General features: G+C 42.1%; 1 protein-coding gene across 3 annotated transcripts in view; it reads left to right on the plus strand.

Moving 5' to 3' along the window:
* The first annotated feature begins 218 nt into the window (after positions 1-218).
* LOC121879239 (protein amalgam-like) overlaps positions 219-22,415 on the plus strand; it is a 66,878-nt gene continuing 44,681 nt past the window's right edge. Inside the window, exons 1-2 of one of the 3 annotated variants that reach the window (XM_042385837.1) lie at positions 219-260; positions 9,293-9,620. In XM_042385837.1, the coding sequence (XP_042241771.1) occupies positions 9,566-9,620 (55 nt within the window). In that variant the 5' untranslated portion in view covers positions 219-260; positions 9,293-9,565. Of the gene's footprint in view, positions 275-9,292; positions 9,621-22,415 lie in introns of all 3 variants that reach the window. The other 2 variants (XM_042385836.1, XM_042385839.1) reach the window with 2 other exon arrangements.

The following is a 22,415-nucleotide window of genomic DNA, read 5'->3' on the forward strand; positions in this document are numbered from 1 at the left end:
TACCTGGTGGCCAGTTAATTAGATAGGCAGGTAGATTATACAGTACAGGTCCCCAGGTACAGGAGTACAAATGGGCCTGGTTGTGGGCGTGGGGCAGGGAAGGGAGAGAAAGGGAGGGGAAGGGAGGAAGGGGAAGGGCGGAAGGGGAGGGAGGGAGGGAGGGAGGGAGGGAGGAAGAGAGAGAGGAGAGAGGTGGTGGCGGCGGGGAGAGTCGAGTTAGTATCAGTAAGACTGTGGCGAGGGTCGGACGTGTGGTGATGGTGAGGGTGTGTTGGTGTGTGGCGTCTCCTGCTCGTTGCTCTGGCCTTCGTCTCTCGACCTGTCTATGAGCGGTGTGTGTGTGTGTGTGTTTGCGTCAGTGTATAAGTATGTGTTTGTCTCAGTGTATGTGTTTGTGAGTGTATGTGTGTGTAGCAGTAGGAGGGTGCATATGTGTATGAAAATAAGTGCGTGTTTGCGTGTGTGTGTGTGTGTACAGTATATGTGTGTGTGCCAATTAGTGTATTTACATCAGTGGTTGAAGGACAAATTCTCACTTGACAAACAATCAATACCCCATCGGACAGCCATGAACCTCCCAATGGACAAAATCCTATCAATTTAAGGCTCCTTAATCCCCCAGCCTACTAAAGGTCAACTTATATCAGATCAGGTCAGCTCAGGTCATAGAGAAATTTCCCCTTGACTAACCAAAGCCATTTTTTTTATGAAGGACGTAACAGGAAATTATAGAAGTAAGAATTTTTATTATTTTTTTGGTCTGTGGTATAATTCCGGCGATGGAATTTTATGTCCGGTAGAAAATTGGCCAGGAATTGTGGGATTTAGTCAAGGAGAAATTTTCATCAACAGTATTTTATTCAGTAGTGGAATTTATAGCAATCTCTTATAGTTAATAATAATACTATATGAATATACCTGACCTTCATGGCTTGACTGATAATGTCTCTTTCAAGCTCGTGGGACTTGGGGGGAGGGAGTTTTGGCTTTGTTTACTAGTGCGGTCAACTCTTGTTTGTTTGTGTGTGTGTGTGTGTATGTGTGTGTGTGGAACTTAACTGAGTTTTTCGAGGGATTGAAACAGAAGAGGAATCAAAAATAACAATAAACAAGGAATTGATAACACCACAGTTTGTAAATAGACAGCATTTTTTGAGTGTAAATAACGTGTAAATAACCTAATATATATATAACTGTGTAAATACCGTCATGCAATACTCATGTAAATCATTAATGAGCTTTTGTTTGTGTTAATGAGATGATGACGCGGTACCTTTGTAAATGATAAATGTACTCTGCTTTCGTAAACATCAGCAGGCGATAGGTTTCGTAAATAATAAATGTACTCCTGTTAATATAAATACCAACACGATGGAGTTCTGTAAAAAAAAAAATGACGTTACGCGGGGCTTTTGTAAATCATTCAACGTATGTACTTTTGTTACTGTAAAAAAAGATAAAAAAATTATTATACTCTCTTAATAAAACTACACCATTCTATCATCATCATCACACAAAAGCTCCACAAAAAATACATCAAATATATTTTTTTTAATTCAATTTACGTATCACATCTTAGTAATTAATTAAATCCAGAAGTGCCGTAAAATATGTTATGAATTTATCCATTATCAATATATATATATACAGAGCTTATCATTCACTTATATCAAATAAATTATACAGTAGCCTGATGAAGATTGTACTTTTCTTGGTTTAAGTATTAAAAGTGAAGTGGACCTGCAATTGACTCACCTTAATTAAACAGGTAATCTCGTTACATATAAAAGGGTTATTTAAGTGTACAGGTGACTTTTAAGTAGTATTATCAAGCTACTTTTTTAAGTTGGTAGCCTAGATATGGGTGATAATTTGTTTCATCAATGATGTTACTTACAAAAATAGTAATAGTAATGATATAAGTACCATGCCTTTTCCATTAAGAGGCAGTACCACTTCTACTTATAACAGCGAGTAAGAAAAACTACTACCACTTATAATATTAATAACATAAGTAACTGTGTGGCAAAAAATGAATAACAATTATATATATACGTAAAGAAGTTATGAAAAATGTATAAAAAAAATCCCCGAGAAATTTATTTTGACATGGAAAAAAGATCACCTGTAGATTGTACACCCCAGCTTATTTCACCTGAAGATTGTACACCCCAGCTTATTTCACCTGTAGATTGTACACCCCAGCTTATTCACCTGAAGATTGTACACCCCAGCTTATTTCACCTGAAGATTGTACACCCCAGCTTATTTCACCTGAAGATTGTACACCCCAGCTTATTTCACCTGAAGATTGTACACCCCAGCTTATTTCACCTGAAGATTAACCACCTTAATGTTACCTGGGAGGATTAGATTAAGTTAAGTTAGGGTAGGTTAAGTTAAACTAGGTTAGCGTTAGGGTGATTAAACTTCAGGTGTAATTAGCAGGTGTGTCTAATCTGCATGTGATCCAGAAAAAAATAGATATACTATTTAATTACATTTAACCAGTTAAATTGAAGCTCACCCCCACCACTAAATAAACTCCAACGGGATGAATTAATACGATTATACTCCGTAAATGCCACTCGGAATAAATTACTGCTAGTTTATTTCAATAGTAATTTAATTTGGAATTAGTTCGAGTTAAAATCTAGTCTAACAGCAACTTATTTCAATAGTAATTTGTGTAAGTTTTATTTTTTTTTTTTACTAATAATTTGTTTTAACAGCAGTTTATTCTGATGACAGTGTATGACAACAAGAGTTTATCAAATTACCACTAAACATCAATGCCAATTTACTCCACCACTAATTTATTCCGAGAAAAATATCCCATTAAAAAAAAAAGGTACACATTCACCAATTATTTTAACGGTAGATTATCGAAACAAGGAAATAATTCATGAACAGTTTATTATTAACTAGCAGTTTATTCCGAATTGGGGGGGAGAGGGCGAGAGGAGAGGGAGACGGAGAGGGGGAAGTCAAAGAAGGGAGAAAGTGGGAGAGGGGGAAGTCAAAGAAGGGGAGAGGGGGGGAAGTCAAAGAAGGGGAAGAGGGGGGAAGTCAAAGAAGGGAAGAGGGGGAAGTCAAAGAAGGGGAAGAGGGGAAGTCAAAGAAGGGGAGGAGAAAGTCTAAGAAGGAAGAGGGAAGTCAAAGAAGGGGGAGAGGAGGACGTCAAAGAAGGGGAGAGGGGGGAAGTTCAAGAAGGGGAGAGGGGGAAGTCAAAGAAGGGGAAGAGAGGAGAAAGTCTAAGAAGGGGGAGAGGAGGAAAGTCAAAGAAGGGGAAGAGGGGAAGTCAAAATAAGAGGAGAAAGTCTAAGAAGGGGAAGAGGGGGAAGTCAAAGAAGGGGAGGAGGACGTCAAAGAAGGGGGAGAGGGGGGAAGTCTAAGAAGGGGAGAGGGGGAAGTCAAAGAAGGGGAGAGGAGAAAGTCTAAGAAGGGGGAGAGGAGAAAGTCAAAGAAGGGGAAGAGGGGGAAGTCAAAGAAGGGGGAGAGGGGGAAGTCTAAGAAGGGGAAGAGGGGGAAGTCAAAGAAGGGGGGAGAGGGGGGGAAGTCAAAGAGGTGGAGGTTCGAACAGGGGAAACGGGGAGGAGGGGGGTGGAACAGGGGGGACGAACCGCTACTTTTATCATCAGGGGACATTTTTTTTATTATTTCCATTTTTACTGAATAATAATAAAGCATCAAGCATTCAGTGTGTAACTCATTAATTACCAAACATTGAGGCAGGTAATTTTCCCCAATATATGTATATATTTATATTTGTACAAGTGAACGGCTTATCAAGTTTTTTAATCAGTTGCCAATAGCTTTCCCGGTACTCATTTTCACTCCCAAAAAGGCTGTTCTGAATGTACCGGTTTACAATACATATATTTAGAGTGCTAATGTTTGTATGAGAAAGTCAGTGAGTGAGTGAGAAAGAGAGAGAGAGTGAGAAAGAGAGTGTGTGAGTGAGTGAGACAATCAGACAGACAGACAGAAAAACAGGAACACAGACAGGCATAGACAGACAGACAGACAGACAGACAGACACACACACACACACACACACACACACACACACACACACACACACACACACACACACACAAATACTTCCCCGTAAGGTAACAACAATATGTAAACCAAGTGGAGGTCAATAACACTCAATATTTATAATAAAAAAACGAAAAAATCCCATAAGACGGTACAGTATTTCGTTGAGGAGCACCTGTACGGTCAGCTGATTAGTAGTAGTAAAGGGAGGTTGGAGGCCATTTCAAAAGTAGTAGTAGTAGTAGTAGTAGTAGTAGTAGCAGTAGTAACAGTAGTAGCAGTAGTAGTAGTAGTAGTAACAGTAGTAGCAGTATTGTAGTAGTATTTAGTAGTAACAGGTCGAGTTACACCTACAACACAACACAGTCGTCACAACACTGTCACAATAACAACACTGTCACAACACAACACAACCCTGCCGTCACAACACAACACAACACAACACTGCCTCACAACACATCACACACTGATACAACAACAACACACAACACAACACTGGTACACAACACTGCCGTCACAACACTGCCGTCACAACACTGCCGTCACAACACAACACCAGCCTCACAACACAACACTGCTGACCAGGCACAACACTGCCGTCACAACACACACAACACTGCCGTCACAACACAACACGCCGTCACACAGGTCACAACACAACACTGCCGTCACAACAGCCAACAACCATAGTCACAACACACAACACGTCACAACACACACAACGCAACCCTCACAACACAACACAACACTGCCGTCACAACACACACACAACACTGCCGTCACACAACACAACACCGCCGTCACAACACAACCCCACAACACTGCCGTCACGCACACACAACACAACACTGCCGTCACAACACAACCCTACACACCAACACCGACAGCCACAGCCGTCACAACACAACCCACACAACACTGCCGTCACAACATAAACACAACACTGCCGACACTGCTTACACAACACGCCGTCACAACACAACCCCGCCACAACACTGCCGTCACAACACAACACTGCGTCACAACAACACTGCCGTCACAACACAAACAACACTGCCGTCACAACACAACACTGCCGTCACAACAACACGTCACAACACAACACTGCCGTCACAACACACACTGACACGCACCCACACAACACTGCCGTCACAACACAACACTGCAGTCACAACACAACCCTAAAACAACACTGCCGTCACAACGCAACACTGCCGTCACAACACACCCCTACACAACACTGCCGTCACACAACACAACCCTACACAAACTGCCGTCACAACACAACCCACAACACTGCCGTCACAACACAACCCAACACACACGTCACAACACAACACAACACTGCCGTCACAACACAACACAACAGTCACAACACAACACTGCCGTCACAACACACACACAACACAACACCACACACAACACTGCCGTCACAACACAACCCACACAACACTGCCGTCACACACAACAGCAAGTCACAACACAACCCACAACACTGCCCTCACACAACACAACACTGCGTCCAACACAAAACACAACACTGTCACAACACAACCCTACACAACCCGTACAACACCCTCACAACACAACACTGCCGTCACAACACAACCCTACACAACACTGCCCTCACAACACAACATGCGTCACAACACAACCCTACACAACACAGCACATCACAACACTGCCGTCACAACACAAATCCTTCACAACACTACCGTCACAACACAACATTGCCGTCACAAACACCCTAAAAATGAATTCATAGATCCATGGAAAGTAACTGAAATAAATAATAATAATAAAAAAATAATGAATGAAATGTATGTACAACTGCAATTAAGCGAATGATATTTTACCAGCGTTATTTACAAGTTTTTACTAGAGGGAGGCTGACGGGGGAAGAACACCCAGTCAGTAAAGCTGATGTAGCATATGTCTACCCGCTATGTATAAATATATACTATGGATATGTCTGCCCTCAATGTATACATATGTCTACCCGCTATGTATAAATATAGTACTTGGATATGTCTTCCTCACATATGTACATATGATACTATATATATATATGGATATTCGGTGCCTCATATGTAGTCTCCGCTATGTATAAATATATACTATGGATATGTTACATATCTATATATAAATCGAACTATGGCCATATAGTTCTCAATGTACATATGTCGACCCGCTATGTATAAATATGAGTACTATGGATATGTCTGCCCTCAATGTATACATATTTTTACCCGCTATGTATAAATATGAGTACTATGGATATGTCTGCCCTCAATGTATACATATTTTTACCCGCTATGTATATATATGAGTATATGTATACATTGCCTCTATGTAAATAAGGACACTACTGCCTATCCCTTCTACAAATAAGTAAACCTTCCATCAATGTATGAATGACTGGTATGTATAAGTATCGTGGTATCAATGTTATAATACAAAATTTAAAAATGATCATACGTCAGGTGTCTCAATACATCATCACCTGAGAGACTAGTAATCAGGTGTACTGTAATTCATAACACCTGTGTAATTTCCACCTGTTGTGCGTATTTCAAGTACTAGTTATACGCATTCCTCGTATCATATAAACCATAATCTGTACCTGTCATATTCATTCACAGTCCCCCCACAACCCCTAAAAAATGCTTAAACACAACTATTTTAGCATGTAGTGGAAAAAGTGCGTAATATTTCTACCTGGTGATATATGGCAAAGAGTCTTTAAGTAATATACTGTATATCACCAGGTCAGAGAGAGGTAGAAGGCTAGTCTCACCTCCCTCACTAGCTACTACCCTCCTTCTGCTACCCTTCCTCCCCTGTGTCTACTAAAGGCTTCCTGAAGGAGGTAGTGATGGAAGACCTACTGTACAGCATCCTAGGGAGGTGGTGTGCTGAGGGGCGTCTCAACTGATAACTCCAACTTTATTGTTATTCTTGGGTGGGGGACGATGAGAGGGGAGATGGTGAGAGGGGGAGAATGAGAGGGCGTGGACGATGAGAGGGGAGAATGATGAGGAGGAGAGGGGGAGAGACGAGGGAAATGAGAGAGGGAGAGAGGTAATGAGGGGGAGCGAGGGCGTGGACGTGATGAGAGGGAGTGATGAGGGGGGAGAATGATGAGAGGAGGAGGGGGAGAATGAGGGGAGAGTAATGGGAGAGGGGTGAGAGGGGTGAGAGTGACGAGGGCGTGGACGTGATGAGAGGGGGGAGAATGATGAGAGGGGGAGGGGTGAGAGGGGGAGAATGACGAGGGCGTGGACGTGATGAGAGGGGGAGAGTGATGAGGAGGGAGAGGGGATGAGGGGGGAGAGGATGAGAGGAGGAGGTGATGAGGAGGGGAAGTGATGAGAGAGGGAGAGGATGAGAGGGGGAGAGTGATGAGAGAGGGAGAGTGATGGAGAGGGGAGAGGATGAGAGAGGAGAGTGATGAGAGGGGAGGAGAGAGGGGGAGAGAGAGAGAGGTGAGAGGGGTGAGGATGAGAGGGGGAGTGATGGAGGGGTGAGGAGAGGAGGTGGAGAGGGGGAGAGGAGGAGGGGGAGAGGAGGTGGAGGATGAGAGGGGGAGAGGGTGTGAGGAGTGATGGGTGAGGGATGCAGGGGAGGGACGAGAGGGGTGGAGAGGGTGAGGATGAGAGGGGAGAGGACGAGGGGAGAAGGGTGAGAGGGTGAGGATGAGAGGGAGAGGATAAGAGGGGGAGAGGACGATGAGAGGATGAGGGAGAGGTTGGACGAGGGAGAGTGATAAGAGTGATGAGATGGGGGAGGAGTGACGAGAGGGGGAAAGTGATAAGAGAGAGGGGAGATGAGAGGGGGAGGTGATGAGAGGGTGAGGGCGATGAGAGAGGGAAATGTGAGGGTGATGAAAGCGGGAGGGGGTGATGAGAGGGGCGGGGGGGTGATAAGGGACGGAGAGGGGAAATTGATGAAAGGGTTAACCCACCATACTCAAAAAGTTAAACCACCAAACTCAAAAAGTTAAACCACCATACTCAAAGGGTTAAACCACCATACTCAAAAAGTTAAACCACCATACTCAATGGGTTAAACTACCATTCTCAAAGAGTTAAACCATCGTACTCACAGGGTTGAAAAACTTTTTCAGCTACTCTCGGTCAACGAAAAATTGAGTCAACATTCTATCACAGCTCAAAAATTCAGTATATACGACCCATTAGTGATGAGAAATATGTTGGCAATTACTGGTTATTTATTTTGATGTAGCAATGCAAAAGCTCTGATGGGTTTTGTAGTGCAGTCTCTAGTGGTATAGATTTTAAATAATAATAATAATAATAATAATAATAATAATAATAATAATAATAATAATACTGATGATAATGATAAAAATAATAAAACAAGAACAACAACAGTAATAATATTAATAATAAAACGATATCAACAATAATAACACAACAACATTAATAATAATAATAATACGATAGCCCTTTAGCCGGTCCTAAAACACCTGAAGTATAGTAATTCAAGGTGTGATAAATTAACCCTCGGAACAACACCTGAATATTCACACTAAAACCACGAAGCTTAATTTAGGTTAGGTTGGGTTAGGTTAGGTTAGGTTAGGTTAGGTTAGGTTAGGTTAGGTTAGGTTAGGTTAGGTTAGGTTAGGTTAGGTTAGGTTAGGTTAGGTTAGGTTAAGTTAAGTTAGGTTAGGTTAGGTTAGGTTAGGTTAGGATAGGGACCTGGGAAATTAATGAATCGCCATCAACCTTCTCATAGGTACATGGGAGGAGGGAGGGAGATAGGAATTGAGAGAGGGAGATAGGAAGGACGGAGGGACTGAGAGGGGGAGGGGAGGATGTCGAGTTTGAGGGAAGGAGGCGGTGTGAGAGAGAGACTAAAGGAAGGAGGGAAGGAGGGAGGGAGGGATGGAAGGAGAGTCAGAGAAGGAGGTAAACAAAGAGAGAAATAAATAAACAGACCACAAAATTAAGTTCCTTGAGCCGCCAGTGTCCAGCAGGAGGCTCGAGAGTGTGTCTTGTTACCGCCCTGAGTGTGTCATCTGGTGTGTGTGTGTGTGTGTGTGTGTGTGTGTGTGTGTGTGTGTGTGTGTGTGTGTGTGTGTGTGTGTTTTCCCCTGGTGTTTTGTGTCTTTCTTGGATCTCTCTCTCTCTCTCTCTCTCTCTCTCTCTCATATGAACAATAAAGACCAAGTCAACATTATTACTTTACTAACTAACATTCTAATTCTCCCCACAACGAGCAGCGACTTAACAACATGTTTAACCTGTGATACGAGCCACACCAGGTGAGACTTACCTGTAGAACGACCTCAACCCCTGAAAGCACACATAACTCACATGACGATTTGATAAGTAAAGAAAATAAATAAAAAGTGACGTGGAAGAAAAAGGAACTCGGAGGGTATAAGTATTTAAGTAAACTGGAGACTCGTAAAAGTGTAAAGTTACTGAAGTGGTTATAGATACTTTTTTAAGTGAACAGCTATAGCCCGGAGGTGTAAGTGGACGGCGTCACTATGTACCGACCACTTAGTTTCGTCCTCCTTACTCTCCTGCTGCTCATCCCTCAAGGTAAGTCGCTCCCACCTCTTAACCAGTCAACACCTGGATTATGTCTTCCTCCATCCCTCATTCCCACACTCCCTACCTCCGTCCCTACCTTTGTCCCACACTCCCTACCCTCCTCCGTCCCTCCCTCCCACACTCCCTACCTCCGTCCCTACCTCTGTCCCTACCCTCCTCCGTCCCTCCCTCCCACACTCCTTACCTCCATCCCTCTGTCCCTACCCTCCTCCGTCCCTCCCTCCCACACTCCCTACCTCCGTCCCTACCTCTGTCCCTACCCTCCTCCGTCCCTCCCTCCCACACTCCTTACCTCCATCCCTCTGTCCCTACCCTCCTCCGTCCCTCCCTCCCACACTCCCTACCTACTCCTCCCTACCTCCCCCTCTCCTTCCTTCTTACTACCTAACATAACCTCTCTCTCTCTCTACCACCCAACACCTACATAATCTCTCTCTCTACCACCCAACACCTACATAACCTCTCTCTCTCTACCACCCAAAACATACATAATCTCTCTCTCTACCACCCAACACCTACATAATCTCTCTCTCTCTACCACCCAACACCTACATAATCTCTCTCTCTCTCTCTGTTAACCAAAAAAGGCTTTACACTTCATGTTTAGCGAGACAGCTCAAAGAGAATTCGTATAGAGTTCAACACATACATCAAACACTGGTCGAGGCTTGTGTACTGTAAATCATTAAATAAATGGGATACACTAGAACGAGAAAAAAAAACACGAAATTAAAAAAAAAATGTTTAGACGTCAATAAAAGAGGATAATTGTCACTCTTTTGTGATCAGGTGAGCGAAGAATTTGTTGTGGGGATTGGATTTTTTTTTTTAAACTTTACCTGTATTGTGATTGCTCTCTCTCTCTCTCTCTCTCTCTCTCTCTCTCTCTCTCTCTCTCTCTCTCACTCCGTACCAAACCATTTATCACCTTTTGTTAATGTTTTTAGTGGCTATTATGAGAGCCAAGACTTTAAGCTTTTCAGGGTCGTCTTCATCTAAATTTAACGACGAAGATGAGTGCATATCCTGTTCGAGGTACAGGTAAATGTGTACTGTTATTATTATAGTTATTTTATTAGTATTCTCATTATTATTATTGTTATTATTACTATTATTGATATTATTAAGTCAGATCTTCATTATTTCCATATTTGTATCATCATCATCATTGTCATTACTTCCATATTTGCATCATTATTGTCATCATTATCATTTTCATTATTTTACCCCACCATCACAAACATCCAACCTTCCTCTAACGCCACGCTGGACAATATAACGTCACAGGAACTAACAAAACACAATCCCTTTAGCATATCCCTCACCTCTCTATGGCCGTGTACAGTCCCCTCCACTTACACCTAGTACAGAGTCTGGCATATTTTAAGAGATGTGGCACTTCTGTGGAATATTTTTCTAGTATACTGAATCTGGCTACTATTGCAACGTTCCTGAGGGCCATTCCGGGAGTTTTAATATGATGTAAACAAACACAGTGTTGCCACATCTCACAAAATATGCAAGCTACTGTACTAGGTGGAAGTGGAGGCGAATGTGCATGCCGCTATCAGTGTGTGTTTATGTAGGGGGATGTGGTTCTGTCATGCCTTCTATCGTGTTCGAATTATCAAGATTATTCAAGGTAATTATTCTCGTGCAGAGTAGTTCAAATTATTATGACGGTTTCAAGGTAATTATTTTTAGAGTAGAGTGGTTACTTAGTTCGAATTATCAAGAGTATTCAAATTATTCAGAGTAGTCTATTTCGAATTATTAAGATCATTAGAGTATATATTATGTAAATCTTTCGAATTATCAGGATCGTTCAAGTAAATGATTATCAAATGTCAACTTGAACGTGTGAATTATCAAGACTAATTATATTACTCAAATATACACTCCTTCGAATTATAATCTATCTTACTTGATCTGAATTATCTAGATTAATCAAGCTAATTACTTAATACTGATTATATACGTCCTCTTAATTATCTAGTATGTTTAAAATAATCACTTCATCTACTTTTTTTCACATTACTATAATTAATTAATAAAAATACCTTATTCCACTATTTACGCTAATTGCCTAATCAACTCTACTTTTGCATTTAAGTAATTCCTTAAACTAGGTAATCAAACTTGCATAAATTACTTAAAATACTTCAATTATTCATAATAAATATCCTCTCTCTCTCCTCTATCTCAAGAAATTACTTAACAGCGCGGATAATTTAACTAATCCACACAGCAGATTATTCACTATTAATCACTTAATCAACAAACTTATCTAACTGATCTACTTATTTAATATTAATCACTTAATCTATCATATTAAACTTGTACACATTATACAGATAATTCATAATTATTGAATCTACTCGTAAAAATTATTACGATAATTCAAATTTAATCACTGAAACTAATCACCAAACTCATAACAAACTATAAAGATTATTAAAAATTAATTATATAATTTATCTGCATAAATTATCCAGTTAATTATCCCCAAATATCCGGTCTCCAACCTTCTGCAAAACGGAATAATAAAGGATAATTATTGAATACGGTAAGTCAGTCTTTAAATACGTTCTTTAAATGTATATAATAAATAACAGCAAAAACCACAACAATTCCTCCTGATTTAAGTCTTCCCCCCCAAAAAAAAAATCAACAATTCCTCCTGATTCCAAAAACCACAACAATTCCTCCTGATTTAAGTCTTCCCCCCCCAAAAAAAAATCAACAATTCCTCCTGATTCCAAAAACCACAACAATTCCTCCTGATTTAAGTCTTCCCCAAAAATTCAACAATTCCTCCTGATTCCAAAACCACAACAATGCCTCCTGATTTAAGTCTCCCCAAAAAAATCAACAATTCCTCCTAATTCCAAAAACCACAACAATTCCTCCTGATTTAAGTCTTCCCCCCCCAAAAAAAAATCAACAATTCCTCCTGATTCCAAAAACCACAACAATGCCTCCTGATTTAAGTCTTCCCCCCCCAAAAAAAAAATTCAACAATTCCTCCTGATTCCAAAAACCACAACAATTCCTCTTGATTTACCCCCCAAAAAAACCACACTTCCACAACTTTCAACATCACCACCAGTCTTATCAATATCCAAACACGAGGTGGCAGTCTGTCGGTGAAACTAACCCAGGTATTATTCACACTGTACTTGTAGAGCCCAGAGAGTAAATATACCTCCCCCAGGGTACTGTTGGACTGCCACACCCACAAAAATATTCCTCTCCTTGTGATACTCCTCTTATTTGTCTTAAGTCTTTGTGTATATTTGTGTATTTCTTTTATCTAAGTTCATATTTGATATTTGTGTGTATGTTTTTTCAGCTATGTGGTACTTCAGTTATTCGTATTTTTCTTTGTCATACATACATACATACATACATACATACATACATACATACATCTGACTACACATCTCTCCTTTACATAAAATACAAGGGCCAGATTTTCAACCTAAAGAAAGTTACTGAAATAATCTCTAAAATGCTGACTTTCTGCCTCATTTACACACAATTGCAGTCTCAATTGTTTCTCTTACTTTGACAACACAACATACAAACATTTTCTCACTCTTGATTTTGTTTCTTAATTTTTGTATTGATTTATGGTTCTGTATTTTCTTCTTCTTCTTCTTCTTATTATTATTCTTATTATTATTATTTTCGTCCCCAGGCCCCGATGTGGGTCAGTGGACCTGTGCCGGGGTGGGCTAATGCACGTAAGAAAAGAAAATGTAGTTACTGTAAGTAAATAAGTAGTCACAGTGAGTTGGTCTCCTCAGGGCGTCCTTAGCCTTAACTCCGTGTTCAACTTGTTCAACTTTGTTCATCTTTTCGCAGTTCCCCCATAAAACAGAAAAAAAAACAGACCGACAGACAAACATCTAAAACAGTGTCCTTCACATCAACTAACCTCTCACCACGCCGGAAGAATCTGTTTACGAATAAACAAAATGCCAAAAGAATCACTCTACCTGAACACAATGCCAACGCAACAGTTTTCGTCCACAAAACCCAATTACTGAAAATGTCACGTTAAAAATAAGCAATGCAGCCGAGATAACTTGTCATTCACAGCAATAATGCAGAGAGACAAAAGGTTAACCTCAAAAGTAACAAAGAAAGCCAGCATAAACATCCACTTCGTATAAAATGCTTTCAGATAATCTCAACTTTACGTCAACAAGTTGGAATAATCTCTGGTGAATATAGAATAGGTGGACGAAATCACATGAAGATCCTTTAACTAATAGGATGGAATTATCAAATGAAATTATTATCGAGATTATCAAATATTTACTTAATTGGAAAAATTTCAATTATAAAAAAAATAATTATGAGTTAAAATGTTATTAAGATTATCATATTTTAATTCATTAGCATACATATATCATTAACTTACGATAACTACATCAGAATTACAAGATATCGTCACTAGACCCTTATATCGCCACTAAAGCCTTAAATAAGATATCGTCACTGGAAAAAACACAGATACATAATAATCAATAGAATACAAAACATACAATTATTGAAATACAGAACGAATCATCAACGAATCACTGTAATACAAGGAAATTACCATCACTTTCACTGCAAACACACAATACTGTAGACTTTATCACCACAGAGAGAACACGACTGTTGAAACAATGAAACAGAGACCATCGTACTCACAGGAACACAGACAAGAGTATCTCAACACGACTAAGAATTATTTAAGCTGAGGGAAAGAGGAGGAGGAGGAGGAAGGAGGGGTGAGGAAGATGGGGGGGGAGGGGTAGGTGAGGAGAGGGGGAAGAAGAGGAGGAAGGAGGGAGGAAGAGGGGGTGGTGAGGGAGGGGAGGAGGGGTAGATCCTCCTTCTTGGCACATCAATAGTGAATGGCTGTCCTATTCAGTCTCAACAATATCCACGAAAAAGAAGTTTGTTTTGTGTTAACTTTTGTATCTAGGGTTCTCCTCCTTCTCTCCCTTTCTCTCTCTTTCGTTTTTTTCTCTCTCTCTCTCTCTCTCTCTCTCTCTCTCTCTCTCTCTCTCTCTCTCTCTCACTTCCTCACTCTCTCTCACTCACTCCCTCCCTTTCTCTCTCACTCTCTCACTCCCTCGCTTTCTCTACTCCCTCGTTTTCTCTCTCACTCCCCCTCGCTCTCTCTCTCTCTCACTCCCTCACTCTCTCTCACTCTCTCCCTCGCTTTCTGTCGCTGCTTGACATGACCGACCCCAAATGGGTAATGTGTCTTGTTGCTGGTGAAATTTATGTTGAGTGAGAGAGAGAGAAAGAGAGAGAGAATGCAAGTGTATTTGGTTGTTGACAGAATTTATGTCGTGTATGTGTGAGAGAGAGTGTGAGAAAGTGTGTGTGCGTGCGTGTGTGTGTGTGTGTGTGTGAGAGAGAGAGACAGGCACACAGACCTAAAACGATCTTTCACTTGCTTTAAAAATTCGCCGGGTTCTCGTCACTACAAATAAATGATAGAAGTAATAGTCTATCTGGCCCTGTACAGATAATCCAAATACTCCTGTTATTGATAATTAATTTACCGAGATATCTTAGATAATTCATCGATCTGCAAACGTCTAATAATTGGTGAGGAATTCGTGTTGAGATAATTCACTGGTATATTTGGTCACAGATGGCTTATGATAATTAACTGGGGTATCTAACCAATATCTATACCTGTTGATAATTAATTCAATTATCCAACTGATAATTCATTAATAATTTTAACTACTGCTCTAAATGCACTGATAATCGTCAGGTCATCCTCAATAATGCCAAAATGAGTTGATAATTCATGATATTTCTTTAGCTTCCGTTCAAATAAGTTAATAATTGATAGCGTAGTGTAAGTGAGGCTACATTTCATTGATAATCCAATGGAATTTTAACCAACGTGTACAGGTGTTGGTAATTGAGTAGGGGGGGAGGTGGGGGGAGATTCTCTGCTCAACGGTAGAATTCAGTCAATAATCCCGTGACAATATTTTTCATGACGGTGTATAAATGCGCCAGTAATCTCTTGAACATATGAGGGGTGAAGAGACCTCGCGGACAACAGTAACAACAGCAGTGAGAGATAAACAGAACAACAACAGAAGTGAGAGATAAACAGACCTCGCATGCAAGAGCAACAGTGAGACATTAACAGACCTCGTGTGCAACAGTTCAGCAACATTACTATTTAAGTGTCAAATGGTCAAACTTGTTCACTGGAAAATATTAAGTCGGGTTGCACATACACCACAAGGTTCCTGCCCCCCCACCACCACCTTTAAAATTATTCTGTGTTGGATTTCATGTTTTTCGGGGTTCAATTTTTTTTCTAGATTCCTGGATTTTACTGAAATTTTGCTTTTATTTATTTTTTATTAGTATTTGTTTCTCGTCTCGTTCACATATTTTTTTTATTGGTTTTCTTTCCAGTTTTCTTGTCATGTATTTTTTTAGGGGTATTTTCAATTAAAGTTGTGTAAAAATAATAATTATTATTTGTAAATCTATAATATTTAGTCTCGATAAAAATTATGAGATAAATTTTTTAACATTTAGACAATAAGAAAAATCACTGAATTTATCCTTTTAAGTATATAGTGATTTAATAAAGAAAGTATTGAAATAAACCTTTACCATTCAGACATATAAGAAAGACGATGACATAACATATTTTCAAGCGCTTAGAATTAATTAGGAAAATACCAAACAATGATGGAAAAAATAATAAACAACTTATCCAGGAATTGTTAGGCTAAGACGATATATGACTCTTTAATAAATAGAAAAATTACGTAAGAAAATATTACAGAATGGCTACATAAATATATATCACTTAAGAACATAACAAAATGGAGAACAAAAAATTCTAATCGTAAAATAATGAAAAATCTCTACACGATCCATTCAATCGACCTTCAAACCAGCTATGAAACGAATCCGGGTTCATGAGACGTTGAGATACGTTTCGAGAAGCGTAAACACAAAATACTATACATATATGGGTTCTGAGGATCATGTTAAGGGTTCAAACCTAACCTAACCTAACCTAACCTAACCTAACCTAACCTAACTTAACACCCTTCTATGTAGCAATAGGGTAATAAATCAAGTCTATGTGATGGTGTGTCTATTAAAAACACATTTATGGTGTTTTACTAGACCTAAAAACTAACGCCATGATGATTCTGAACATCTGAAACGAAACTTTAAGATATTGACGAAACACAGATGTAGCTTCATTGCAGATTCAGGAGCGTCTCTGATCCTCGTCTAAGAACAAGGGCTCCAGGTCTCAAGGGCCTGTACATTAAGCAGAGATATGAAGCAAGGCGAAGCGCCACGGGGAACCTAGCGGCAGGGGTTTAAGTTACCGCCCACGGATCACCTGAAGATTAGGCACCCCAGCTTAATACTCCCGCTCATAATTAAACACCCTACGCTAACCTAACCTAACCTAGGTTAACGCTAACTTAACCTAACCTAACGCTAACCTAAACCTAGTTACAGTTAGGAGTATTTAATCATCAGGAGAAATATGCTGGGGTTTCTAATCTACAGGTGATTCCCACTACAAATATCTACAAAAGTAAACATCTTTTTTGGAATACCTGTAGAAGACCAGATGTGTGTGTGTAATAATAATAATAATTAACGGTTTATTGAAAAAAGTTCTGCAACCCGAAGGCTGAAAATATACATTGGACATAAATGACTTATTACATACATTGGTGGTTTAACAAAAGCCTTCATTAGAGAAAGGTAAAGGAACATACAGTGAACATACAGACTAATGTTTACAGTGGAGGTCACGTAGGTCACGTGTGCTGAGGTGTTGAACAGCAGACACGTAGTGTAGTAACTCCCTCACAGGTGGTGTTATGAGGGACCTAACGTGGTGTAGTAGTTCCCTCACAGGTGGCGTTGTGAGGGGCTTGACGTGGTGTAGTAATTCCCTTACAGATGGTGTTATCAGGGGCTTGACGTGGTGTAGTAACTCCCTCACAGATGGTGTTATGAGGGACCTGACGTGGTGTAGTAATTCCCTCACAGATGGTGGTATGAGGGACCTCACGTGGTGTAGTAATTCCCTTACAGATGGTGGTATGAGGGACCTCACGTGGTGTAGTAATTCCCTTACAGATGGTGTTATGAGGGACCTGACGTGGTGTAGTAATTCCCTTACAGATGGTGGTATGAGGGACCTCACGTGGTGTAGAAACTCCCTCACAGATGGTGTTATGAGGGGACTCACGTGGTGTAGTAACTCCCTCACAGATGGTGTTATGAGGGGCATCACGTGGTGTAGTAACTCCCTCACAGATGGTGTATGAGGGACATCACGTGGTGTAGTAACTCCCTCACAGATGGTCTTATGAGGGACCTGACGTGGTGTAGTAATTTCCTCACACATGGTGTTATGAGGGGCCTCACGTGGTGTAGTAATTCCCTCACAGATGGTGCTATGAGGGGCATTACATGGCGTAGTAATTTCCTCACACATGGTGTTATGAGGGGCCTCACGTGGTGTAGTAATTCCCTCACAGATGGTGTTATGAAGGGCCTCACATGGTGCTGTAGCAACTCATTCACTACGTGGTGTCGTAGCATCATGGGGACACCACGTGGTCTGGTGTCACAGTGAGGTGTGGTCCCAGGCCTCCCTATTGTGGACGGATTAACACATAGCTGGTGTTGTTGAGTCTCAGGGGCAGTTATCACTGTGTGTGTGTGTGTGTGTGTGTGTGTGTGTGTGTGTGTGTGTGTGTGTGTGTGTGTGTGTGTTCGTCCGTCCTGTATACACTCCATAAGAAACTGTAACATTGTGTTTTCTGTTGGTAGGACTGGATGCCATATTTCACCCTAACATGGCAGGTGGGCGAGTCCTCCAATTGTGTCCCCAGCTGTGGTCTTTCCCCTGCAGTTCTATGTGTTGAGCCTGAGTCACGTTCCTCTTCTGGCCTAGAATGTTGGTGTGAGAATGTGTCTAAAGTGTTATAGTGTACTATATTAAAACGAGGTATGATGTTTAGTGATATTTCTCATGTCGTCATCATCATCATCATCATCATCATCATCACCATCATCATCACAACCATAACAACATTATACCACCATCACCACCACTAGACATCATCAACATGACTCTAATAGTACCACAACAAACATACTCCTGCACCATATAACAAACCACACCATACCATCATAACCATACATTTCCACACCATACCACACCACACCATACATCACACTCCCACAATGATCCCACGCCACACCACCACACCACACCACACCACACCACACATCACACTCCCACAACGATCCCACGCCACACCACCACCACACACCACACATCACACTCCCACAACGTTCCCACGCCACACACCACCACCACACCACATCACACTCCCACGTTCCCACGCCACACCACACCACCACCACACCACACATCACACTCCCAATGATCCCACACACCACCACCACCACACACCACCACACATCACACTCCCACATGATCCCACCACACCACCACCACACCACACACTCCCACCCCCACGCCACACACCACCACCACCACACACCACCACATCACACTCCCACAATGATCCCCACACCACCACCACCACACCACATCACACTCCCGATCCCACCACCACCACCACACCACACCACATCACCACTCCCCAACGATCCGCCACCACCACCACCACACCACCACACATCACACTCCCACAACGATCCCACCCACACCACCACACCACACCACACACACTCCCACAACGATCCCACACCACACCACCACCACACCACCACACACACTCCCCACTCCACACCACCACCACCACACACACACCTCCCACAACCACGCCACACCACCACCACCACACACCTCCCACAACACACCACCACCACCACACACAACCCCCCCACACCACCACCACACACCACACCACCACCACACCACACATCACCTCCACCCCACACCACACACCACACCACACATCACACTCCCCACAACGATCCCACCCACACCACCACCACACATCACACAACCACCACCACCACACATCACACCCCACAACACCCACACCACCACCACACCACCACCACACCACACATCACACTCCCACAACGTTCCCCACCACACCACCACCACACACACTCCCACAACGATCCCCACACCACACCACCACCACACCACACACACTCCACAACTCCCACACCACACCACCACACCACACACCACCCCACCCACACCACCACCACCACCACACCACCACACCACACCCACACCCCACACCACACCACCACACCACACACACACCACCACACCACCACACCACCACCACCCACACCACACCACACCACACACTCCCACAACGTTCCCACGCCACACCACCACCACACATCACACTCCCACCGCCACACCACACCACGCCACACCACCCACCACACCACACCACACATCACACTCCCACAACGTTCCCACGCCACACCACCACCACACATCACACTCCCACAACGTTCCCACACCACCACCACACCACATGACCCAGCATTTCTCTCTAAGGTGTAAGAACAAATAGCTTGGCTGATTTACACCACACTACGCCCACTGTCAGTCCACTATCTGAAACACATACACCTTGGGTCTCGTATTTCTTCAATTCCCTGGAAGTTCACCTCACAAGTACCGGATTACACTGCAAAAACTGTGTGTGTGTGTGTGTGTGTGTGTGTGTGTGTGTGTGTGTGACAAGAAATATGAATGGTTACATATTATTACCACACACACACACACACACACACACACACACACACACCCTACTCTCATTCACCCACACAACACTTCAATCCCCCCCACCCCCCCACACACCCCCTCCCTTCACATAAACACCCCCCCACCCCTCCACACACACATACTGGTACTATCGACGTAGTTAGCAAATACAAACAACCCTTTGACCTCAATTTTACAAAACCGTGACACATAATCAATAATTAGCGGCAGTTTGGTTCTTACCTCAGGTGTTACTGGACAAACACACTAATGGTGCACCTCATAATTTACGAGGGAGGTGTAGTGTAATACCTCGAGAGAGAAAGAGAAAGAGAGAGAGAGAGAGAGAGAGAGAGAGAGAGAGAGAGAGACTAATGATTTACCCCATAATTCAAAGTGAAGAATAGTGAAATACCAATATAAACCCCTCTCTCTCTCTCTCTCTCTCTCTCTCTCTCTCTCTCCACCAATTGTTGTTTAGAGCGGCTTTATTTATCTACAAACTAAACCAGCTCTTACAATGAAGTTAAAAAGAATTACTTTTTAATCAAACTCGTTAAAAGCTTTTTGAAAACCCTTAATGAGAATGACATGTATGTTAGGTAATTTTTATACGTCCTATAACACTTTATAATTAAGTATTTTGTTGTGGGTAAAACAAAAGTCCTGCACCATGGGGAAAAATCAGGAATAATAATAATAATAATAATAATAATAATAATAATAATAATAGCAACATCACAACAGCAGCGACACAACAACAACAATAATAACCTAACCTAACCAGTCAGAGGCGCTACTTTAAGCTCAAATGCTCACTTAACACCATCTAGGGTACAAAATTTTATATACACGGTCGTTGTGAATTAGGACGGCCCCGGGTGGTTGTACGCAGGCTGGTGCAGGCTGGTAATAGGGTCCATTACTCATGACTACCACCAGCATTCATGTCTCCTGTCTCCCCTACCCATTGCAGAGGAAGGAAAAAATGTGAGAGAGAGAGAGAGAGAGAGAGAGAGAGAGAGAGAGAAAACCATCATGTGTGGGGTTCATCTCATTAACCAAAGTGTACAGGTATATAAGAACAGCGATGAGGTTTCACTATTATTGAACACATACCCTAACCTAACCTAAGGCCTCACTATTATTGGACACATAACCAAACCTAACTTAACCCTAATCTAACCAAACATAACCGAACCCTCACCTAACGTAACCAATATCTCACCTAACATAACCTAACCTAACCTACCCCCTCACCTAACTTCAGCTAACCTAACCTTTAATGTAACAGAATCGAACCAAAACCTCCAGGTATTAAGCTCACTCCCACACAGAAAGTCATCATCCCCTCCTCTCCTCCCCTCACCCATCCGCCTCCCACCCACCCCCTCATCCCCGACCCAGCCCCCTCCACCCCCACCCCGACCCAGCCCCATCTCCGCCCCCACCCCCATCCCCATCCCCGACCCAGCCCCATCTCCACCGCCCCCCATCCCCGACACACACACATCCTGACACCGTATCGAAAACCATTTTCCCATCATCACAATGACATGAAAATTGGAAGTTGAAGGACATAGAGAGTAATGAATCCGACTCTGACATCAGGGTTTTTTTTTATTTGTGATAACCGATGACTGTGACCTGACAACGACCATTTTGAACACAAAGTTTTAATTTTTTTGTATACAGCTTTCTACTGTTTTGGTAACGATGGGAAACTTGTTAAGCCAGTACACACCGCGACAAACATGATTGGCTCTGATTGATCCTAACCTAACTGACCTGACCTGCCTGACCTAACCTTACCTAACCTAACCTAACCTGACCTGACCTGACCTAACCTTACCTAACCTAACCTAACCTAACCTGACCTGACCTGACCTGACCTAACCTAACCTAACCTAACCTGTTGCCTACCTACCATAGGATTAACAGTGAGTCCATTTGACGAAAGATTAGCCCAACAGAACCATCAT

This window comes from Homarus americanus, unplaced genomic scaffold (genome assembly GCF_018991925.1).
Source record: "Homarus americanus isolate GMGI-L3 unplaced genomic scaffold, GMGI_Hamer_2.0 scaffold23009, whole genome shotgun sequence".
Classification (NCBI taxonomy): Eukaryota; Metazoa; Arthropoda; class Malacostraca; order Decapoda; family Nephropidae; genus Homarus; species Homarus americanus.